The 26085-nt window shown below is 35.7% G+C and overlaps 1 protein-coding gene across 2 annotated transcripts in view; it reads left to right on the top strand.

The window, feature by feature from the left end:
* The window catches only part of GRID2 (glutamate ionotropic receptor delta type subunit 2), a 1348780-nt gene that overhangs the window by 836645 nt on the left and 486050 nt on the right, over positions 1–26085 (top strand). For both annotated transcript variants that reach the window (XM_087863984.1, XM_045791965.2), the window contains exons 6-7: positions 16641–16814; positions 24030–24191. In XM_087863984.1, the coding sequence (XP_087720110.1) occupies positions 16641–16814; positions 24030–24191 (336 nt within the window). The remainder of the gene's footprint in view (positions 1–16640; positions 16815–24029; positions 24192–26085) is intronic.

Below are 26085 nucleotides of genomic sequence, written 5' to 3'. Positions count from 1 at the left end.
TACAAAGTACAGTCCTTCTTTGTAAGCAAAGTGAATTCCTCCCAGTGGAGTACTTGTGTTCCATTTATATTTTAATGTTGTTTCTAGAACTTTTATATCCACCTCCCTTACACGAGGATTAAATAGTTCAGCATATGAATATGAATAAAGAAGAATAGATATTTTTTCCTTTCATGATGAAATACAACTATTTGAAAATCCATCAAGTTGTCAAATGCCTTATGAAAGTTTATTGATTTTTGTAAAGATAATACATAAGATTACAGATATATTACAATATGAGAACTCTGAAATAGATCATTCCATTGGCACCTGCCAGCTGGAATTGGAAAGGACAATGAGCAGTCAGTCACAGACAAATAATGAGATCATACGAATTTGTCCTCAACAAGACCTAGTATTCGTATCATATCTATTAGTTATGAATAGAAAGAATGTATTATTTATCTGTTAGCTGTGTTACTATGAATGTATAGTATAATCACCCTGTGTCATTTGTACAGTAAGTATAATAACATTTACTTTATAAACTCATTATAAAAATTAAATGAGATATTACCAAATACTCTTAACATGCTGACAAAAGATATTCAATAAATGCTACTACAATAATGATTATATTAAAGTTCACAGAGAAGTTTCTCACATGTTAATGTGTTGAGTACTAAACATTCTATGTAGCTTTGAGGGAATGAGTTTCATAGAGGGTAAATGATTTTACACAGAAAAATAAAAATTGTGTCTTCAAGTTGTGTCTTCTACACATTGATAGAATTTTAGCACCATTCTTTTTTTTTAGAAATAATTAACATATTACACAATATTAGTTTTAGGTGTGTAACACAAAGATTATATGTGTGTGTGTGTGTGTATATATATATATATATATATATATTTACATATATATGTATACACTTAAAAATGATCACCACAATTAGTTATCATATGTAGCCATACAAAGTTAGTCTTTTTTTCTTGTGAAGAGAACTTTTAAGAATATTCTCTTAGCAGCTTTCAGATATGCAATACAATATTACTGACTGTAGTCACCATGCTGTACATTACATCCCCATGATTCATTTATTTAATAACTAGAAGTTTGTGTTTCTTAATCCCCTTCACCCATTTCCCCCATCTTAATCCTCTGGCACCCACCAATATGTTCTCTGCATCTATTAGTTTTTCTTGGTTTTGTTTGTTCATTTCTTTTGTTTTTAAGATTCCGCATGGAAGTGAAATCATAAGGCGTTTGTCTTTCTCTGTCTTACTTCACTTAGCGTAATACCCTTACGGTTTATTCATGTTGTTGTGAATGGCAAGATTTCAATCTCTTTTAAAGCTGAGTAGTATTCCATTCCGTGTGTGTGTGTGTGTGTGTGTGTGTGTGTGTGTGTGTCTGTGTGTCTGTGTGTCTGTCCATATATCCATTGATGGACACGTAGGTTGTTTCTATATTTTGACTACTGTAAATAATGCTGCAATAAAATGGGAGGGGTGCTTATACTTTTTTGAATTAGTGATTTTGTTTTCGTTGAATACACACCCAGGAAAAGAATTTTTGGATCATATGGTATTTTTTTTTTAATTTTTTGAGGAAACACCATACTGTTTTCCATAGAGGCTGTACCAATATACATTCCTACGAAAACTGTACAAAGTTTCCCTTTTCTCCACATCCTCCCCAGTACTTATCATTTCTTATCTTCTTGATCATATCCATTCTAACAGGTGTGAGGTAGTCTCTCATTGTGATTTTGATTTGCATTTCACTGATGATTAATGATAATGAGCATGTTATCATGTGCTTGTTGGCCATCTATATGTCTGCTGTGGAAAAAAAAATGTTCAGATCCTCTGCCCATTTTTAGTTTTTTTTTTTTTTTTTTTTTTTTGCTATTGAGATGTATTAGTTCTTTATATATTTTGGGGGTTTTTGTTTTAAGATTCATTTATTTACGTTAGAGAGAGATAAGGAGCACGAGTGGGGGAGGGGCAGAGGGAGAGAATCTTCAAGCAGACTCCCCACTGAGTGTGGAGACTGACAAGGGCTCCATCTCATGACCCATGAGATATCATGACCTGAGCTGAAAGCAAGAATCTGACACTTAACTGACTGAGCCACCCAGGTGCCCCTCTTTACATATTTTGGATATTAACCCCTTATCAGATATATGATTGGCAAATACCTCCTCCCATTCAAAAGGTTGCTTTTTCATTTTATTGATGGTTTCCTTCACTGTGCAGACGTTTTGTTTGTTTTGTTTTTGCTTTTGTTTTTAGTTTGAAGTAGTCCTAACTTGTTTATTTTTTGCTTTTGTTGCCCTAGCCTTTGGAGTCAAATCCAAAAAGTCATGGCCAAGACTTTTATGTCTAAAAGCTTAACCACCTTGTTTTCTTATAGGACCTTTATGGTTTCAGGTCTTACATTCAAATCTTTAGTCCATTTTAAGTTAATTCTTGTGCATGGTGTAAGATTCTAATGCAAGTTGGTACAGCCACTTTGGAAACAGTGTGGAGGTCCCTTAAAAAGTTAAAAATTAAGCTACCCTATGATCCAGCAATTTTACTACTGGGTATTTACCCCAAAGATACAGACGTACTGAAGAGAAGGGCCATATGCAGACCAATGTTCATAGCAGCATTGTCCACAATAGCTAAATTGTGGAAGCAGCCGAGATGCCTTTCAACAGATGACTGGATTAAGAAGATGTGGTCCACATATACGATGGAATATTACTCAGCCATCAGAAAGAACGATTATACAACATTTGCTGCAACATGGATGGGACTGGAGGAGATTATGCTAAGTGAAATAAGCCAAGCAGAGAAAGACAATTATCATATGTTTTCACTCATTTAGGGAACATAATAAATAGGAAGATCGGTAGGAGAAGGAAAGGAAGAATGAAGGAGGGGTGAACGGAAGGAGGAATGAACCATGAGAGACTGTGGACTCTGGGAAACACTGAGGGCTTCAGAGGGGAGGGGTGGGGGTTGCGATAGGCTGGTGATTATTTATAGTTTCTAGAATATAGATCCTTTATGTCTCTGGTTAAGTTAATTCCGAGATAACATATGATTTTTGGTGCTATTGTAAATGGAATGGATTCCCTAATTTCTCTTTCTTCAGTCTCATTATTCGTGTATAGAAATACAACTGATTTCTGAGCATTGGTTTTGTATCCCGCCACATTACTGAATAGCTCTATAAGTTCTAGTAGTTTGGGGGTGGAGTCTTTTGGGTTTTCTGTACAGAGTATCATGTCATCTGCAAAGAGAGACAGTTTGACTTCTTTGCTGATTTGGATACCTTTTACCCATTTTTGTTGTCTGATTGCTGTTGCAAGGACTTCTAGTACTATGTTGAATAATAATGGTGAGAGTGGGCATCCTTGTCGTGTTCCTGATCTTAAAGGAGAGGCTTTCAGCTTTTCCCCATTGAGAATGATATTCGCTGTAGGCTTTTCATAGATGGTTTTTATGAAACTGAGGAATGTACCCTCCATCCCTATACTCTGAAGGGTTTTAATCAGGAAAGGATGCTGTATTTTGTCAAATGCTTTTTCTGCATCAATTGAGAGGATCATATGGTTCTTGACTCTTTTCTTGTTGATATGATCTATCACACTGATCGATTTGCAAATGTTGAACCACCCTTGCATTCCAGGGATGAATCCCACTTAGTCTCGATGGATAATCCTTTTAATGCACTGTTGGATCCTATTAGGTAGGATCTTGTTGAGAATTTTGGCATCCATATTCATCAGGGAAATCGGTCTGTAATTCTCCTTTTTGATGGGGTCTTTGCCTGGTTTGGGGTCAAGGTAATACTGGCTTCATAGAATGAGTTTGGTAGTTTTCCTTCTGTTTCTATTTTTTGAAACAGCTTCAGGAGAATAGGTATTATTTCTTCTTTGAATGTTTGGTAGAATTCCCCAGGGAATCCGACAGGCCCTGGACTCTTGTTTTTGGGGAGGTTTTTGATCACTGCTTCAATCTCTTCATAATTAGTTTGTTTAAATAATCAATCTCTTCCTGTTTCAGTCTTGGTAGTTTATAGGTTTCCAGGAAGGCATCCATTTCTTCCAGGTTGTTTAACTTATTGGCATAAAGCTGTTGATAAAAGTTTCTGATGATACTTCCTATTTCATTGGTGTTGGTCATGATCTCTCCCCTTTCATTCATAATTTTATTAATTTGGGTCCTTTCTTTATTCTTTTGAATAAGTCTGGCCAGTGGCTTATCGATCTTATTTATTCTTTCAAAGAACCAGCTTCTAGTTCTGTTGATCTGCTCTACTGTGCTCCTGGTTTCTAATTCATTGATCTCTGCTCTAATCTTGATCACCTGCCTTTCCGTGCATGGGTTAGGCCTGTTCTTCTGTTCCAGCTTCTTGAGGTGAGAATATAAAAACTGCATTTTAGGTTTTTCTATTCTTTTGAGTGAGGCTTGGATGGCTATGTATTTTCCCCTTAGGACTGCCTTTGCAGTGTCCCATAGGTTTTGGACCGATGTGTTTTCATTCTCATTGGTCTCCAGAAATTGTTTAAACTGATTCTTAATTTCCTGGTTTACCCAATCATTCTTGAGCAGGATGGTTCTTAGTTTCCAAGTGTTAGAGTTTCTTCCAAATTTTCCTTGTGATTGAGTTCCAGTTTCAAAGCATTGTGGTCTGAGAATATGCAGGGAATAATCTCAGTCTTTTGGTATCAGTTGAGACCAGTTTTGTGACCCAGTATATGGTCTATTCTGGAGAAAGTTCCATGTGCATTCGAAAAGAATGAGTATTCTGTTGTTCTGGGGTGTAGTGTTCTATATATATCTATGAGGTCCATCTGGTCCAGTATGTCATTCAAAGCTCTTGTTTCTTTGTTGATTTTCTGCTTAGGTGATCTGTCTATTGCTGAGAGCAGAGTGTTGAGGTCCCCTACAATTAACGTATTACTATCTTTATGTCTCTGGTTAAGAGTTGGCTTGTGTATCTAGCTGCTCCCCTGTTGGGGGCATAGATATTTATAATTGTCATATCCACTTGTTGGATACATCCTTTAAGAATAATATAGTGTCCTTCTGTATCTCTAACTACAGTCTTTAGTTTAAAATCTAATCTGTCTGATATGAGAATTGCTACCCCAGCTTTCTTTTCAGGTCCATTGGCATGAAAAATGGTTTCCCATCCCTTCACTTTGAGTCTGGATGTATCTTTAGGTTCATGATGAGTCTCTTGTAGACAGCAAATGGATGGGTCATGTCTTTTTATCCAATCTGCAACCCTTTGGTGTTTTATGGGAGCATTTAGGCCATTCACATTGAGAGTGATTATGAGAGATATGATTTTAATGATGTCATACTTCCTGTGAAGTCTTTGTTTCTATATATTGTAAATTTCTATTCTGTATCACTCGTGGGGCCTTTTTACTTTTATAGCACCCCCCAATATCTCATGTAGAGCTGGTTTGGTGGTTACGAATTCCTTGAGTTTCTGCCGATCCTGGAAGGTCCTTATCTCTCCATCAATTCTGAATGACAGCCTTGCTGGATAAAGGATCCTTGACTGCATGTTCTTCTCAGATAGAGCTTTGAAAATACCCTGCCAACCCTTCCTAGCCTGCCAGGTCTCTGTAGACAGGTCTGACATTATTCTGATATTTTTGCCTCTGTACATAAGGATTTTCTTCCCCCTGGCTGCTTTCAATACTGTATCCTTGGATCTAATATTTGCGAATTGCACTATGATGTGACGTGGTGTAGGTCTGTTCTCATTGACCTTGGGAGGGGTCCTCTCTGCTTCTTGGACATGAATGCTTGTTTCCTTTGCCAGATTAGGGAAGTTCTCAGCTACAATTTGTTCAAATATCTCTACTAGACCTCTCTCTTTTCCACCCCCTCAGGGATGCCAATGATTCTGACATTGGAACATTTCATTGAGTCAGTTATCTCCCATAATCTACATTCTTGAGATTGGATTTTTTTGAGGGAAGTTTCTGTTTTAACTTTCTCTTCTACCATCCCATCCTCCAATTCACTAATTCATTCTTCTGCCTCATTTACCTTGGCTTTCAGAGTGTCTAGTTTAGACTGCATTTGATTCATAGCTTTTTTAATTTCTGCCAGACTTGCTCTCATTTCTGCCCTTAGAGATTCTATATTCTCGTTAATATTTTCATTAATAGTTTTTTCAAGCCTACACAACATCTTGACCATTGTTACTCTGAACTCCATTTCTGACAATTTGGTTATATCCATATCCATCAATTCTGTGGCTGAGGCCACAGACTCCTTATCTTTTCTTTGCTGGGGGGGGGGGATTTCTCCTCCTCGTCATTCTGATGAGGAGAGATTGTGGAGATGCCCAGAGCCCAAATTATTGACCAGTACCCAGGCAGTGTGCTCTTGTTTTATAGGGACCTTAGGGATGTGGGCTTCTTGATTTTTCAGCCTGCCTTCTGGGGGAGGGGTCTGCCACGCTGATATACAGGCAACGCTGTTTGGGTAGAGTTGCCCCCTCCCCTGTGAGGGGGCATGGGGATGGGCATAATATGAGCCGGTATTTCTGGTCTTTTGTACTCTGGCGGCTTTCCCTGGCTGTTTTCTGTGCTTCTTCTGAGAGTCAGAGCAGCAGTGGCCGAATCCTAGCCTTGTCTCAGAACAGAGAGATCGCAGTCCGCTCTCCACTGAGCTCTCTTGGCCACTTTAACTCTGTTTCTGCCGGTGCTGCTAAAAATCCTGCAGTGTCCCAGGATGTGTGCCCCACAGCCGGTGTCCCAGCCCTCACTTCCAGGGCTGGCACGTCTCTGTCCTTTGTGCTTCTAACACCACCAGCAGCCCCCGGTTCCCGTGCACGCTCCCCAGCTCCCTGTTCAATATGGTTCACGTGCACTCCAGAGAGCTGGTTTTCAGTCTGGTTGCGCCTGCGCTCCTGAGCTCCCGGTATCAGTCCAGTTCCAGTGAGCACTCTAGGGCTCCAGTCTGGTTGCGCGCGCTCCCGAGCTCTCAGTTTCAGTCTAGTTTGAGTGTGTGCTCCAGAGCTCTGGTTTTCAGTCTGGTCGCATGCGTTCCCGGGCTCACCGTCTCAGTCAGCTTTCTCGCGGGTGCTGGTCCGCGAGTCCGGCCCGCTCCCCAGTGCAAGTGGCTACTGCTTCCCGGCGCCCGAGTGCGTCTGCTCCCTCCCCCTTCCATTTATCTTCCGATATCTGTGCGCGGATTCACGGCTCCCTGTTTTGTACCTCGGTTTTCAGCGCTGGAGATGTTCGTTTGTAGAGATCCAGATGTATCTTCCTGCATCTCAGGCTGATTCCATGGATGTTCAGGATGGTCTGGTACCTATCCAGCTCGACTCAGGACCAGTTGAGAAAGAGTCTCCTACTCCTCCGCCATCTTTTCCCCTCCTTGCAGAAAGTGGTCGCTTTTCTGTTCATGGAGTTTCTGCTACTCTTTTCTTCGTTCTCCAGTTGCGTTCATAGGTATGCAGAATGGTTTGGTAGCTCTCTAGCTGAATTCCTGGGACCAGACGAACTTTAGGTCTCCTGCTCCTCTGCCATCTTGGGACCCTTCTTCTAGTGATGATGTGACTATTCATCTTCTGAGTTTGGTGAGCATCTTTATGACTATTACTTTGAACTCTTTATCAAGTTTCTCTTTATCAATATCTCTATTTCATTAAGGTTTTTTTTTTTTTTTTCTGGGGTTTTATGGTATTCTTTTGTTTGGAACATATTCCTCTGTTTCTTCCTTTTGCTTGACTATGCTTGTTACTATGTATTGGGAAAAATAGCTTTCTCTCCCAGTCTTGAATGAGTTGCTTTGTGTAGAAGATGAAACTTCATTCAACCTTGCCCTAGCTTTTGGTTGTCTCCGAAACCTTTGTGAATGTCTAAGAAACCAGATTTATTCTTGATCAGTCCCAATTGTTGAAGTTGTGTCAAACTCTGGCAGTATTCCAAAGGGAGGGATCCCAGTTGGCACCTAGTTTCATGCTGATTGGAAGCCAGATGCTCAGGCACCAATTTTAAAAGGATGCAAATATATATTGTAAACCCTGTTGACCTCCAGACCAGTCCATATAAAGGTGCTCCCTTGCTGACAGTTGTAAAAATTGGGGTCCAGACAAGTGTATAAGCTCCCTTTTTGAAGGTCCCGGCAAGCTGTAGTGAGGCAAGGGTGAGCACAAAGATGGCAACTTCTGGCCCATGTAGCCTCTGGGTGTGTGACAATCTTGAAGCCTGCCCTTCTGGCTGAAATTCCAGGATAAGAAAAATAGTTTTGTTTCTGTTTTTGTGTTTTCTTTTTATTTTTATTTATGTTTTTGTTTTTGGAAGATATAGATGTTTCAATCTGCTTTCTGTGCTGTGGCCTGGGGATGGTAGCCTGCCAAGAACTGTCTCTCTGATTGTTTCAATCCCATGGATCCCAGAAACGCAAGCCACCCTGGACCCCAGAGCCAATTGCTCAAGGGTTGTCTCATGTGTGGACAGTGTGTGTTTGCTGGATTTTACAGGGCCATGGGAGAGTGTGAAGCTAGGGCTTGCCTGCCTGCTTTAATGTGACCACAGAGAGTAGAGGGCTGGGGCACATCTGCCAACACTAGCAAGGTAGAGTGACAGTGCAAATATGGTGCCCACCAGCACCTTCATTCCCATAGAGAGGCCAACAGATCCCTGCCCCTCTGGCAGATGCATTAAGATTAACAAATGAATTTCTTTCGTATATACTCTAGGTGGTTTTCAAACTGCTGCTTTTGCACTGGGTCCTGAGGTGAATGAGTTTGTGTGCAAGCCCTTTAAAAATTGAGCCTCAGTTCCCTACAGCCCTTTGGGTCTCCTAGATGTAAGCTCCATTGGCTTTCAAAGCCAGACACTTGGAGAGCTTATCTCTCCATTGTAGGTCCTAAGGTTTGGAATGCCTGTGGTGGGATGTAAACCCCTTGCTTCTCAGGGAGAAGCTCTGTATTTGTGAAATCCCTCTCAACTGTGTGTCACCATGCTGGGGGTGGGATTTTTGGCAAGACCACGTCTCTGCCTCTCCTACCCATCTTGATGTGGCTCTTTTATTTTTGGTCGTGGAGGAACTGCTCAGCTGATTTCCAGTACTTTGTCAGAGGGATTGTTCCATATGCAGCTGTTGATTCAGTGTGTCCAAATGAGAAGGTGAATTCAAGATATTCCTATACCACCTACTTATTTATTCATTTAAACTTGGTTGAGGCACAATGTTACATTAGTTTCAGGTGTATGATATAGTGACTCAACAAGTATTATGTTATGCTCACCTCAAGTCTAGCTATCTTTTGTCATCATACAGCACTTTATAATATCATTGACTATATTTCTCATGATGTGCCTTTTAATCCTGTGACTTATTCATTCCATAACTAGAAATCTGCATCTTCCCCTCCCCTTCACCCATTTTGCCCATTTTCCCAAAACCCCACTCTTGCAACCATCAGTTTGTTCTCTATAGGTTTGATATTGCCTTTTGTTTGTTTATTTATTTGGTGTTTGTTTTGGTGTTTTGTTTTTAGATTCCACATATGAGTGAAATTATATGTTTTTTCTCAGTCTGACATATTTCACTTAGCATAATACCCTCTGGGTCCATCTATGTTGCTGCAGATAGCACAGGCCCATTCTTTTTTTATGGCTGCATAATATTAGTGTGTGTGTGTGTGTGTGTGTGTGTGTGTATCCATTTGTGTATCGGTGGACACTTAGATTGATTCTGTATCTTGTCTATGCCACCATCTTGAACTTTCTCTCATGGTTCTTTCCAGTTCAGTGTAAAGACACAAAACATCTCATAAGCCAGTTCTGGGCCTGCCCAACTTTAGGGCTACATGATTTTTTGTTGTATTTCTCATGTCAAGTTAAGATGTATTTTTCTGAGGTCCCCACTGACGATAATATGTATGTGTGAGGTCTGCTTTCTAATGAAGTTTTGATACCTTCTAATTTTCTAATACCTCTCTATTTTCTATCCACAATGACTAATATCAGGATAAAGAGAAAGGAAAAGGAAATCTTAGTAAATTTCAGGATAACTTCAAATTAGATGTTTTAATTTGTATTTTTCAGCATGGCATCTGTGAGTCAAGTAAATTAAACAAATATTATACAACTATTATGTGGTGATAATGAGTTTAAAAACATTTTTTTCCAGTCTAAACTTTTTTTAAACATAATTCTCCTTATAGATTATTTTTAAAATTTCTGCTACCTCAATTTTAATCTTATGGAAATGATTTATACCATTAATTTTTGTCCTTAGGTTAATTATTTTCTAGATTACTATTCTTTGAAATAAAAAGTCCTCTTAGTTTTTCATTTTTGTTGTATACTGAAGTTCTGCTGGGGAAGAGACTACACAGGTTTCTTGGTAAAAAGCAAGCTGGAGTCATTTTACTTGTTTGTATCAATAGAGCTAGCTAGGAAAAAGTGATTTATTGCCTCCTTAGAGAAATGGATTAACTAAACCAATTAATACTTAGAATCATTAAATGAAAATGTCCATTCTCTTCTATTCTTTGATAATATTACATAGGGGATTCCTGAATTACTTGTGTGTGTGTGTGTGTGTGTGTGTGTGTGTGTGTGTGCCATATCCAATTTATCTTCTAAAAACATGCCTGAATCTTAGAAGTGTGAACCCAAGTAGAGCTCCTGGAACACCAGCGGTCATCTATCTACTGCTTGTGTATCTGTTTGTGCTGTGGAAGAAACCACTCCTTCATATCATACAGAAGTCTGAGGAGACTAGAATGTATTTAATTAGTGATGAATATTAAGGAAATAATAACACTTTCTATTTTAGTACAGATTTTATAAACATTAGGACTCTTTTAAAATGTACAATTAAATTTCTTTCGTAAAATAGAAGGAAAATGCTGTCTTTAAACAGATGTTCAGTAATTTGGGCCACTATTTTGCAAATAAAAATCCACACAAACAAAGCAATCTTACCAGCAAATAACTCCCTAATTGTTAGAAGTATATAGAAAACCACAATTCTTTTTTTCCCCCTTCACACTTGGATTTTCTACTGTAAGCTGTCATAACTATTTATAACTTCACCTTTACCATTACTGAAATCCTTGTGTCCTTTTTACATGCAGCCCTTCTTACTAGTCCTTCAGCAGAGCTGTCATTTCTTTTGGGCAGGTCAGTACTACCTAGCTTCTGAAAAATCTGATGTTCACAGCCTACAATTTATATTTCTTATTATTTTTATCTAAACTAGGTTCAAACATGTTTTCTGTATTTCCATTCCTAAGAAAAAAATCATTATCCATATATCTGCAGTCAACATTCTTCTAAATGATTCCATTTGGTTACCTCATTTTCTCTGAAATATGCCTTCGGAAACTTGACTCTCACTATCTTTACTTCATTTATGACTTGTTTGTACAAATTTATAATGAACAAATCAAATTTATCCTAGTTTCCATAAAAGAAGAAACATAGATTTCTCAAATTTTCTAAGAAGTTAACAAACTATAAAAGTAGTAACAACAACAGCAAAAATCTAACACTATGCAAATGCCCATTTGACTGAACAGGGAAAACATGAATCTGTCTAGTTTGGTTGCAGAGCTACTATTTTGTTGCTAATTTTAAAATGGGCTGCAAACATTTATTTAATCTGTCGCACCAATAGTTTTTTAGAGAGGTGCTATAAATCAAAGTTGGCATCGTGCATCATGATACAAATTGATGTACAAACTTGAAAACAATATATTTTTTTCATTTGCATTAAGTGTGCTATAATAACGAGAGGCTGTGCCAACTCATATGGTGTAATCAATCATATGTTAGTAGTTGGTAATGGTATTTATCTTCCCCCTACAATCAGTGAATCCAGCTCAGAACAGTCTTTCCATATAAGTATTGTCATCCCCTCAGGGTCGTGAAGCAGATGGCCTAGCACTTTATTTAAGTTTTACAAAAGTTAGAAATTGGGATAGAAAGATATGCACTATTTAGAGATGTAAGAAGCATCATGCTATAAGCACCCTCCATTCTCTGATAATACTGAACCTGACCTTTGGTGCCCTTCTCGTTTAAATAATTTAAGTTAATTGCTGCAATTGAGTATTGCAGTTAAGGAGAAGTTGCTGTTTAGATTAAAAAAGACTAGATGTGTAAAGGATGTTGTTCATTTTTCCTAGTTTAGTGATTAATTGAACTGCTCACTACTAATCTCTCAAGCAGAAAGTTGCCATGCTGCTGCATTTCCTGCTGGTATATAGCCTACAGTTGGTTTTGTTCCATATTTCAACATTATGTTTGTGTAATTATTTCACATTAATGTTAAACTTTGTGGAAGCATCCAAGGATCATCTTTGCTAAAGCATGAAGAATATAAACATTAGCAGAAACAACAACAAAAAGCATAATCTTTTCAGGGGCGCCTGGGTGGCACAGCGGTTGGGCATCTGCCTTCGGCTCAGGGCGTGATCCCGGCGTTATGGGATCGAGCCCCACATCAGGCTCCTCCGCTATGAGCCTGCTTCTTCCTCTCCCACTCCCCCTGCTTGTGTTCCCTCTCTCGCTGGCTGTCTCTATCTCTGTCGAATAAATAAATAAAATAAAAAAAAAAAAAAGCATAATCTTTTCAAACTACACTACATGGTACACTGCTTAATGGCATTACTAAAATCTGGTTTATTTGATAGTGTTGAAGTTATGAAAGCATCCCCATTTCTACACTTAAAATTTCAGGTATCTATCTTTTGAGGATAATTTGGTAAAGTCCTGCCATTTGTTTATTTATTCATTCATTTTTTTATGCACCCATATGTTTATTGTAGCATTATTTTTTATTTTTTATTTTTACTTTTCTTATTTTTATTCATTCACTTTTAAATTTGTCCACATTTAGTGAATACCTGCTATGAGCCAGAAACTTTGTTAGATGCTAAGAGATTTAAAAAATAAATAAATAAAGGAAAAGAAGAGAGGATCTCTTCTCCGAAATTGTTTATATAGTGTAGATTGGCATCTGACCTAATGGATTTTGAGAGTCTTTGCTTCCCCGGAATTCATTAATTTAAACGTAAGCTGATACACTACAAAGATTTGGGAGTGATTCAGTTCTCCTAAAAGATTTGTTCTGGGAAGTGGCTGTTTCTGGATGGAGCTGTATCCTCACCAGGTATTTTAGTTTTCTTCTTCCTTCTCTCTTACACAGTTCAGGGTTCACCTTGTACTAAACTATTATGACAAAGTGAAAAGGAATATTTTCTTGAATATTTTGACTTGATTATTAGTAATTTTTGATTATCTATATAAATTATTTTTTGGAAAAAATAAAGACTGTATGCCTTACTTCTAAAGAAGTATAGAGAAAAGTTAGGTACAATAAAACTTTTTTTTCATTTTTATTGCATTATTAATTCTTATTTCACAAATATACTCATTCATATAAAGAATGCAGAAAGGACAAACAGTTTTGTTATTTAGCCTCTTAAATTCTTTAAAACTCAGAAAATTTCTGTATATCTTTATAGAGATTAGCGTAATTTGGTGATACTGGGGGTTTGGGACAGTGAGTGTTTGAACTGGTTCTTTATGTGGTTATTTTTTAAAATCTGGTGGTTTATACATTTTTTTTTAAAGTTCGGAGTCTTAGAACAATATAGATTCTAATAGATTATACAGTAGTTTCATGTTTTATTATAGAAGTTTACTGGTGGATTTTTTTTTTCATTTAAAAGCGTATCTTAATAGATGAAGTATTCATTTGACTTGCAGTGTTTACATAACATTGCATCTGCCAATCTTGAAATGCACCTTTTGAAATGCAGAAGTAAAGTTCTGTAAATATAAAATAGCTGCCTAATCAAGTTTTCATATCACTATCGAACTATTTTTGAGATCAGGTGTCAAAACTAAAACTGCAAGTGAATTTTTTGAGACAAACTGTCTGTTAACTTCATTCAGAATGGCAGATTCTTTCCTCCCAGAAAACTACTTCCTTTTCCCATCACAAAATAATAATAGGCAAAATATATTCAATTTAAATTGACATTTCCTCAGATATAGTTTAGTTGCTTAGACACCTGAGAACTTCAGCTTTCGAAACCTATAAAAGGTAACTATCCCTTTTTGTGGGCTTGAAAATAGTCCACTTAAAGACTTTGGCTGATGATAGGTTACTTTATTATTCCTTATAGAATCATCAGGGTGTTAAATACTAGAATAATATATATTTATAATTTTAATTTCTATCATTCATGAATATTAATCTAAACAATTCCCATAAGGAAATGTGGATTTCTTGTACAATTACTTTAGAGAGTGTTTCTTCTGATGACATTGATAAATTCATATCGTGAATAAGGAGTATTAGAAATTAGTCAAAAGGCTGCCTTGTTGGTTAAGTAAATTAGATGGCTTTTAGTTTTAAACTTATATAATTCTGGTTGAAATTAAAATTATAATATTCTCAATTTGTTTTGCAATATATCAATACCAACCTATAAATAATATACAGATGTAAACTCTGTTAAATTAATAATCACACCATAATAAAAACTACTTGTAAATATGTAGAAAATAAGTAATTACTGGAACATTCCTGGAGGCGAAAGTAATGCCACCATTATAGCCAACAAGTATAAACCTAGCCAAAAAAAAAAAAAAAGGCTAACACTTTTTTCTATTTTCTGAATCATTTTGTAATTGCCATAGTTACTTTTGAGGAGATGGGTCACTTTATTCTTTTTCCTGTGTGACTATTGCTACTTGTAATTAATTCTGTTGCACATCCTAAATCTAAATGAATCAGTTTCCTTTCGGGTCAGATACTTAATAATTTTGTGAGATGGGCAAATGAAAAAAAAAAGAATATTTTTAATGAAGACCTTGGAATTTCTCTGATTCTTTATTTATAAAGAATCATAGTATCTGAATCAGAATCTTAATATTGTGTCAAAAATATTAAAGTTAGTATTAGAGTTAATGGAAGTTTCTATACTAACATGCTGATTTGTAGTTCATCATGGGTGTGGCAGGTAGAAATAGTGCTATTTGACAAAATGTTGCTTTATCTTAGTATTACTAAAGTAAAAAAAGACCACATATATAACAAAACTTAGTTAACATTATGAAAAAAGTGGTAGAATCTCTCACTGCCTTTTAAATGAAAATTCCTGTCTGCACAACATGGAATTAAAAAAAAAGTAAAGTCACTGAAAAGCAATATTAATTACTTTTAAAAGATCTCTGGTTAAATTTCAGGCTTAAAATGGAGTTGATGAGACACTGTTTAGTTCTGCTTTATGAGTAGATGATAGAGAATTAAAAAGTGACCTGCTTTTTGCCACATAGTGTTTCCGGTGGCTACTGAAAGGATGTAACCTAAAGGAAAAAGACAGCATTTTAAATGACAAAAATCATTTTTTTATGGTACATTAAGGATTAATTGACGAGAAATCCAGGATATTATACTGGATACAGCTGATTGCGGGTGTTATTTTATTTTCAGAAAATCTCTATTTTGTAAAGATCAAAAATAAAAAATGAATTTTTAAACTAATATATGCTTTAAATAAGAATAATATGTAATTAATATAGAAAGGAATTTGCACCTGTAAATAGTCTTTTTCGTCTTCATTGTTCTGTAATAATTCTTCAAATGAAAACCGAGAAATACTCGCTGCAGTCCAAAATCTATCTTGTGTCAAATCTTTTATTTCTGCTGCCATAAGAATCTATTGAAACCAATAACATGTTAATTGCAAAGGCTTTGTTGGTTTAAAGCATTCCAAATGGACACCATGAAGCACAAACTGCTTTAGTAAAGAATACCTTAAAACTAAAATTTATTCTGATCATTTCTGTTCTGACTAATTTCAGTTAGAACAGATGTTATATTATAAAAATATTATTTCATTTTTATTACTTCTACATCCATGATTGAGCCAAGTCTTAAAATTTAAGTCTGGAGTTGGGAGGTGGGGGGGAAGGAAGTAGAAAATATGTTCTTTGAGTTTGGCAAATACTCATATGCAAGATAACATCAATTTGGATAAAGAACATTGGTTTTTTTCATCCATCTATCCTGGTTCACATTGTATAATAAAAAGTTTCATCTTTATGAACACTTTGTTTAATCTGTTCTTTACCAAGAGAAATGTATGAGTTAATACCAGTTCTAAGAATTAATTGGGAAACATTTTTTTTTAAATGTCCTCTTGCTTTCTTTACTTGCTTTATTTAAAAACCCCATTTCTCATTGCTAAGAACAATATATATCCCTCTTATACTGCAACTATCTTCTGGGTACCCAAAGTACCTTGAAATCCACTTATTTTATGACCTTTTTCAATGTTTAGACAAATATTTTCCTAAAATGGTTAACATAATACATCAGAAAATTACTGTAAATAAGGTGCGTTTAAGGCAATTGCTCCATTTAGAATTATTTAGACATTAATTATATAATTTAAAGCACAAACAACACTTACAAATGAGTTGATCATTTTAATGAACACGTATTGTTTTCAGCTGGATGTGTCCTAAGCACTAAGCAAATGCATTACAGTAACAAATTCCTTAGCATTTACAAATAACAACTCATTAATAGTTTTGTGTTTCTGTTACTGTATTAAAGCATTTCAAATTCTTCCATTTCTTATCTTATAGGAAATAAATGATGTGGATGTTCAGGAACTTGTAAGAAGGTCAATTGGAAGGTTAACAATCATCCGGCAGACATTTCCAGTCCCCCAGAACATAAGTCAGCGATGTTTCCGTGGCAACCATCGAATATCTTCAACATTGTGTGATCCAAAGGATCCATTTGCTCAGAATATGGAGGTATATTCTAAATGCTGCAGTATTTCTCTCGAGTGCTTCACTGGCCAATTATAGAGAGAGCTCTTTGAGTTGCATTAGATTCAGAGTGATACATGTTTGCATTTTCTGAACTATTCTCTTCCTCTAGAAATTTACTAAGTCTGATGCAGGAGTGCTAAGAATTTGTGTCTTTGATCTTTTTGACCTCATTACAGCAAAATATATACTCGTTTGATAAAAATATAATAAGTAAAGGTTATTTCCTTCTCAGCAAGTAGATCTATAGCATTTGCCATGGTAGAATTTGCAACTGACATTCCTTAATGCCAAATTCCAAATTATTAAATTTGCTTGACTTTTCTGGCATAACAAGGACATAGACATTTATTCTTCTTTTAAAGATTATTCTCCAGTTTGAAGATATTCATCAAAAAACTATTTGGAAATGTAAAGATACTGTAGTGCTGTATAGTCCTATCCAAATCAGATGGGATGTAACTGAAACCTTCGCTATTCAGAATTCAACAAAGAATTTGAAAATACATAAAATCTCTGAGCAGCAAAATAGAGAACATCAAGTCCCTGCAGTTTACTCATAAGGATGTCCTTTAAATACTCATCTGGAGCCTATTTTCTTTTTTGTTGAGGAAAATGCTATCAGATTTTGTTTTATTTAGTTTTATTTCCTTTGCACTGGAAATCTCAATGCGTCAGTTTGAATGGGGTGTTACCAAGGCAGGCACATCGACAACAGACGGAAGCCATAAGGAGCACTTTCTAGCAAGGCAAGAGACAGGAAAAAAATAAATTAATCAGAGGTACTAATTCAAATATCCTATCAACGTAGGACTTTTCCTATAAAAACAACTCTGTGTCATAAAAGAGCTCCTGAGGGTATAATTGTAGTATACTATGATTTATTAGTATTTAAACAATAACTCTGAGATAGCAACAAAGACTAAAGTAATGGTCAATTTCAGAAGTCAGAAAAATACATATTTTAAAAAGCTATTCCTTCAAAATGTTTAATATCAAAAATGTTTTAGTGCTTAGAGATTCTGAGTTTGAGCAGTTTGGAAATATAACCCTATGAGAACTACTTCATCCCCAATAACACTGGATATTAAGGTCATTTTGTAAAATGACTTCTTTTGAAAGACATCTCCACATTTTCCCTATCTTTAGTCAGCTTTGGATTTTTTAAGATGAATTACTATTTATCCAACTACTTCTTCATCCTTATTATCATTGTAAGGAGCAGCATATATTCACCAGGACCATTGCCCACAGAACTTAGTGTTCCCTACTAGGCTTTAGGTTCTTGGAGACTACGGCTCCTCCAGGACCTGGTATCATAAAATCCAATGGAGTACACGTCTATCTTTGCTTCCTCATCACACCTACCACGCTGCTTTGCTTCTTCATGAATATTTGTGGGTTTGAATGGAATTAAGGAGAAGGCAATGGTTAAAGTACGGCATTCTGAAGCCTAAACAAGGCCTGTTTAAATTTTAATGCCAGTCTTACAGATATGCTTATAATGACCCATCTTTTCATATTAATTGGTCATGAGCATGATGGATATGAAAATGACAGAATTCTAAATGGAGAAAATGGAAGAATTTTGATGAAGAAAATTTTGAAATATTAAAGGCCACTCTTATCAAAGGAAGTAACAGGAAATGTACAAATTGGGAAAGCAGAAAGTAACTAAAAAGTACTTTAAGGCACATTCACTGAAAGCATAATCCTTCTGATTCAGTTAATGAGTATCTTGAAGTCAGGGAACAAATTTTTCTTTTCTTTTCTTTTCTTTTCTTTTCTTTTCTTTTCTTTTCTTTTCTTTTCTTTTCTCTTCTTTCTTTCTCCTCATATCCCCAGACCTATATAACGAGTTAAGGGTGTAAAGGAAGCACCACACCTCTTATCCCACACCTTTGTCTTCCTCCTGTCAAACCCACAGATGGAAGAAAATAAGAAAATTACTTTTTCTTTGAAGATTTATTACATAGAAACTTCCCTATTATATATAATAGATTTTGACAAAATATTTAATATATAAAAGAAAAACTGACAGAAATTCTTATATGTGGAGATTTATATAATTAAGAATCTAAATGCAGGGCTGTTGAGTTTAAGATGTTTCACTAAAAGCAGAGCATTTGATATAGAGGATTCCCTTGGTGAAAATTTTATCTCACTGAAGTTAGAGGAAGCAACAAGAATAATATGTTTTAAAAATTTGGGAGTAGGGAATTCCTTCAGAGAAGTAACCCTCTCAATGTGGAGACCATAAAAAAATTGCAGGTAAATAGGATCACAGATTTTTATCTTCTCAGAAAGTACTATTAAAAATAACTCAGAAAAAGTAAAGGTATGAAAATATGACTCAAGTGAGTTCTAAGAATAGAGACCCAACTATTAAATAGAAACCCAAACTATAAAATCACAATAATCAGTACAACAGGGGAGAAGAGGGTACAAGTGGGCCTCAGTAACGGTCTCTGGGCTGTTACTTAATTTAATGTACAGAGAAAGAGAAGATTTAGAAAGAACGAAAAACAAATTTTCCAAATCTTTAAATTCGTGCCAGAAAGACTAAAATCAAGGGTGAGCTGAAGTTACAAAATAAATGTTAAAGAAAATTTTTAGCTCTAGAAACAAAGTTTTTACAATATATGAAGCAAGAAAAAGTGAGGCATTCACTGCTTGGTGAAACTAATGTTAGCTTGGCTGCTAACGGAGAGAAAATAGGAAAGTTCAATTTTTTTTTTTTTTTTGCTTCTGTTGTCTCCATCTAAGAAAAATTGTCTTCAAATTAGAAAAAATGGAGTTAAAGTTATTTTCAAAAAGTAAACCACTGGTTTATAAGGAGCAGGGTTTGGAGATGTTAAGAGTATGCTTTATTGCTTTAAAATGAGTTATAAATAATAGTTGTTTTAGAATAGTAAATAAAGCAGTAGATATGATCACAATATTATAATTAGAAATACTAGAAAAATACTTGGGAAGAAGACCCAAGTACATGACATTGGTATATTGTTCCAAGTTTCAAAGGGAAGGAAAAAGATTCTGACAGAGTTTAATACACTAAAAGTTGATAGTTGGATAAACTGTAGAATATATTATTAAATATATGGTTTAGGATACTTCAAACATGACAATAGGACTCCATTAAGAGCAAGCACTACCAAACTAAATCCTGTTTACAATTTTTTTTAGGTTGAGAGAATGTTATAAACCTATTTATTGCATATTGATTTTCAGGTAGTGTTTGACCAGTTTTCTTATGGAATCCTTATAAGAAGGCATTAAAAAGTCTAGATAGGTTGATGTCACACAAATATTTCAATAAAGGACTCCTAAGAATAGAAGATAGTAGTAAATACTCTGTTTTCGGATTAAAAAAGAAGAAGAAGAAGAGGAAAAAGAAAAAAGTTCAAAATATGTGAAAGTCTCATTATCTTAAAAGTTACAACTTACGAGTTTCTTTAAAATTAAAAGTAATATTTCAAATGATTTTCCACTTACTTTGTTTATTCTTCAAATATTTGAGCAAATTTGATATGCCTAGAACATGGCTCAGATATATTTTATAAATGTGATTACTTCTAATATTCTTAACTTCTTTTACCTCCAATTTCGAAAGTATGGAACTAAAAGAATTTTGAACCGTAATGATAAATATTCTACTCTTGAAGTGAAAGGAGCTCTCTATGGTCATCCAAAAATAGTATTCTTGGATGTTACATTTTTAAATATTTACCGTTACACAAATAAAAGTGAATAATAATGCCATTCCGATTTGTAAATGACACAAAGCTAGAAGAAGCCTTATGCTGTGTTATATAATCAAGATCCAAATTATTAATATTCACTGACTAAAAATAAACCTAAAAGTTGAAATTTCAAAGAGATAAAGGATAGGGTCAAAATCATTACAGGAAGTCTGGGTGGGTAAAACCTGGTTTGACAGCTGTTTAACCTTATTCAGATGAAGGCAAATTTTGTTTGAATGTAGCACAAGTCCTATTTGCTCTAAACCATTTTAATGTAATCTTGGTCTCCTTATCAGAGCATTTTGCTAAGATCAAGAGAGATAACCCCTTATACTACTCTGTCCTAGTCAGATCACATCTGCAATAATGTGTTGGTTATGAGTTCTAAACTCTGAACAGAAACATCAAAAAATAAGAGGACTAAAGAAAAATGTTGAGATGATGAGCCAGCCCAGAAATTACACCAAATGATGAACAACTGAAGGAAAGAGGATGTTTCAGGGCAAGTGATGATGCTGTCAAATATTAGAAGGTCGTTTTATAAAGCAGATAAGTGCTGGTGGCTCAGTTAAGTCAGAAAACAAGTGTAGCGACAGTAAGATTGAGAGAAATGATTGGTCCGATGGTGGGAAAGTGGAGTTTAAGAAGCTAACGGAGGTATGTGTTTGCATCCAGTAAACAGTCACTTGTGCTGGTTGTGGCCAGGATAGAAGTCAAAAACATCTCTGTAGAAATTGCAGTGACTTTTCTTTTCTTTTTTTTAATGCAGGGAGATAGTTTAGAATCACTGTGAGAGAGGAGTCAAAGACCTCATGAATACAGAGTGACCAAGAGACTAGTAGGTGATGGCAGAATAGGACTGTAACATAGGAAAGAGCATGAACTTCAAAACAGAATAGGCACTTCCCCAAGAAAGAAGCAATAGAAGGGGTAATAGAAATCTCAGAGAATGTCATCACCCCCTTTTGATTCCATAGTTTGGAAGGTGGGAATGAGAGGCAGTCATCTGTCAAAAACACCTGTCATATACCAAATACAAGGCATTCACCTTTAGGAGCAGCACAGATGCTCAAGGTACGTGCCCCAAAGTTCACAGAAGACACGGTGCCATGGCAGGGTCAAGATCTGGATGGAGCACAAGTTTTCAGGTTCCTCCCATTTTGACTTCTGTCAGACATACCTGATGTTAAACCTGACTTTCTTTTCTTTGTCTTCTTTTATTTGACAACTATTTATCAAAAACCAAATGTGTGCTAGGCTTTAGGCTAAGCCAGGATGAAATAAAGAAGGGAAACAAAAGTACAAAGGGGAAACATTTGGTCACTATAAGCCTCAATCTGGAAGGAACTCATATTCTAGTATGAAAACCAGATTAAAAAAAATCTTACCGTTATGATATGTTGCAAATAGAGGCATGTAACATGAGCGTTATGGGAGATAAAGAAGACTGCCCAACTAGCCTGGAAACAAGTAGAGTCCTGAGAAGTTGTCAGGGTACGATTCGCCTAACTTGTGACCCGTGAATTGAATATTAGAAGTTAGCTAGTCGGAGAAAAGTAAAGAGACATCAGAGAGTGTTATCCCAACCGTTTCATATATACACGTATAGCAGTCAGTCAGAGGGAGAGCCACAGAGAGCTAGAGAGATAAGCGCAAGCAAGTTTGAGGCAGGAAAGCAATGAAAGGTTAAAAGAGGCCAGATTATTGCAGATTATTGAGAAAACGTCCAGAGGTTTTCCTTTTGGGTCTTCGAAGTCTAATCCAAACTGAATTTTGATCCATCAACTACTTTTATCTTCAAGTCTTCATTCATTGCAGATTTCAGCCACACCCCCTAGTCTCTCTGGTAATTATCTGGCAGGGGAGGTACAGGGAGGTGAAAGTGAGACTAGCCTGCCCTAATATTTACTTATAAAGAACAAACTGGTATTTCATATAGTGCATGAGACTATGCAATGTCTCTTTATTTTTTTTTCAAGTCACATCATTTTATTTATTTATTTATTTATTTATTTATTTATTTAAATTCAGTTAATTAACATATAATGTATTACTGGTTTCAGAGGTAGAGGTCAGTGATCATCAGTCTTACATACAACCCAGTGTTCATTAATTATATCACGTGCCCTCCTTAATGTCCATGTCTCTTTAAAGAAAGGCCTGCCTTCCCTAAGTACTATGCATATAAAATGATGCTTAACAAACACAAATGATTAAGATTCACCTAGCAATGAAAGAAAACTCACAAGGCACTGTTAGGAAGTGCTTATTAACAATTTTTCATAATATTAAACTGTCATCCCAATAGTTGAAATTTAGTGCCATTCTGTGATGTGGGCGGACAATTTCATAAGATTCCTTAATAACTAATTATAAACAAAGGGCAACCAACATATTGGCCCCTTTGTTTTTGGGGAAAAAACTGTGATAACAAGATACGTTTAAAAATCTGAGGAAATTTAAATACTTTAAGATGGATTTAAGTTTCATAGCAACATTGATTTCTTATTTTTTTTTTTTTACTTTGTGTTTTATTTTTCCTTCAGGGAGGTAATAATACAATGTTTAAAATCTTTTATTGACTTTGGATATCTCTTGGTGTTTATAGTTCCTAAATAATTTCTCATTTCTTTGAAAAATAAACACCTTCTATAATTGACAGTATGGATAGTACTTCTGGCAAGAGTTAAGTGTAAGAGTGCAATAGATCACAGCAAAAATTTTCACGATGCATTTTTTCAATTTATATAGAAGAAAGATAATGACATGATTACTTTGGAAAAAGAAAGCCTTAATATATATAACACATATTCACACACAGTTAATAGTTCATGGTATTTGTCATGTTAATGAATTGCAATGCCTTTGTGTACCTAGATAATTTTGTATAGATCCTTGATAATTGTAATGTTTATGAATGGTGCTGTGTTCTCTCATTTTCTCACCACCGAATCCCCATAGACACCCGCATATACACAGATGGCCGCTTCCTTTTTCTTGCACCTATGACACTCATTTTATATGTAAGATCAAGTTGATATTTCTCCATCTGAATAATCAGAATGCAAAAACTTGACATATTCAGAAAATGTATTATTCAGTTTGCCCTTCCAATCTGAAACCCTTAGATCCTTACCTCTTCAGAAAGAAATGAGGGCCAGTGATTTTCAAAGGTCTGACACTAACAGCCTTGCCTCTGTCGAAACTTTTCTTTTTTATCTTCTCTTTCACACCTAAATAACCTGAAAAAGCAATTGAGGCATACAATCAGACAAGACTTCATTGTCAATGGCAAAATTGCCCAGGAAATGAAAAAAAAGAAACCTTTTGCTTAATAAATAATCCAGTAAACCAGCCATCTGTGACATGAACAGAAGCAGCCAAGCTGAGGATTTTCACCTTAGTCTCAATGGTCAGCATCAAGGATTCTAATGATTACTGTCTAATGTCTTTTCAGATTTCAAACCTTTACATATATGACACGGTGCTTTTGCTTGCTAATGCTTTTCATAAGAAACTGGAGGACCGAAAATGGCACAGCATGGCCAGTTTGTCGTGTATCAGAAAGAACTCCAAGCCCTGGCAGGGAGGGCGTTCCATGCTGGAGACCATCAAGAAGGTAACTTTTGGCTAACGTTTCACACTCCTTAATTTTCACGTAGAGGGGATACAATGAGTCATTTTTTGTTGAGATATCTTTTAAAAGGATGTTTTTCATCACCGATATTTTTGTCAATTCAAAGCACAAGGCAGTGTAATAGAGAAACAAAATGTTAAAAGAAACAAGGTCAGAAAGTCACATACATGCATAAAACAAGGAGCCCTTACTTACCTGTCAGGGAATTGTATGCAAGTATAAAGTTAGTGGTTGAAATATTTTCAGTCGCCTTTGTTATGCCATTAGGATTAGAGATACTCAAATTATTTTGGTGCCTGTCACAAAGTACAAAGAGCTGGGGTTTTCTTTTTCCTTAAAATACACCAACTGAAAAAAATAAGCACAAGACTTCACTGTTTTTCAATTACATGATACATGGGAAGACATTAGAGGAGATGCTGTTAAATTTATCTTATAATAAAGATGTAATTCATAAACAGTTACTATTTTGCAGTCTTCGTGAACTATTTTAGATATCCGGTGCATTCTTCTTCCTCACTGTCAGTGTGGTGTTTAGCCTGGCTGTGACCCGCTTTGGCTGAAGCCACGTGCTCGGTTCCCAGGAGGCAGTTTATGCTGTTTAGCTCCTCTCAACGGTATAAGCATTCTGCAGTTTATTAGCCTCTTTGTCATGTCATCCTTGCTGGCATTTTCCGTGTGTCTCACACAGCTTCTTGGATTTAAAATGAAATGATTAATAAAGCAAACAAATTTCTCCTGTACCCTTTACACAAAGAAGACAGACATTTGGAAGTTTATGTTCCTTATTTAACCTATCCTTTTTCTCTCGGATGTGTTCCCCTTTCTCTCCTGAAACAAAAAGAGAAACAGCTAGTTGAATGAAATATGAATGTATTTAGAAAAGCCAGAGAAAAATTTAAAAATTTGTCATTAGACGTGAACTAGATGAACAAGAAACCAGGAAGTGGAAGAAAGAAATGCAGCAAAAGGAGAATAGCCTGGATTTTTCTCTTGGTATGTTTCCTCTTTGTAAAAGAATCGCTTTAATGAGAATTTAGGCTCTTATCAACAGAAGTGCTTGAGAATTAAATGCATTGAATATATTGGCAGAGTAAGATATTTCAACGAAAAAATGAATAAGTCAAATCTAAACTCAAAGTGTTGCCAAGATCTCCCTATCTGTCTATGTAGAGATTTGGCAGGTATGAAGCCAAGGGAAGTTGTTGAACATGATTCTGATCCTGCCAATCTATTAATTCATGGTTTGGCTAGGATGCAAGAACCTGAATATATTCATTCTTCTGAAGGTTTCTCACAAAGACAGAATAATAGTTTGGGAGGTTGCTAAGGAGATACTTATTTAGTGGAAGTATTAGCGGGAGGGAAAGAGAGACACCATAATATGTAGGTGGTTCTCATGGAGCAATTCAATATATAAAATGTTGCTGTTGGAAAATGTATAATCAAAATAAAAATTTAATATAATAATTATGACATTTATTTTGGGAGAAATTTGTATATTTGTCCCAGTAAGCTTTCAGCCCAGTGACACTTTTTAAAGGAATATATCCATTCTGTATATTTAGAGACTAAGTATGAATGATATATATCATTGCAGATATTCAGTTTCCTTATTTTTTTAAGTAAACTCAGCCCAGTGTGGGGCTTGAACGCATAACCCCGAGATCAAGAATCACATGCTCAGTTTCATTATGTGTTGCCCCACATTCAAATTGACTTTAACAAAAATGGAGTTATTTTTTCCCCAGTCATATTACTTTGCCCCGTATGAGTGCTTTGTTCATCCCATTCAGATGCCAAGATTGGTAATACTGCATGCACCAAGAAACTTTGAAAGAAAGGTTATTACTCATACAGGAGCTCCCAGGAGAGC

Source organism: Ursus americanus, chromosome 8 (genome assembly GCF_024610735.1).
Source record: "Ursus americanus isolate L20-20 chromosome 8, mUrsAme1.1.p, whole genome shotgun sequence".
NCBI classification, from domain to species: Eukaryota; Metazoa; Chordata; class Mammalia; order Carnivora; family Ursidae; genus Ursus; species Ursus americanus.
This window is presented reverse-complemented; position numbering and strand designations above follow the sequence as displayed.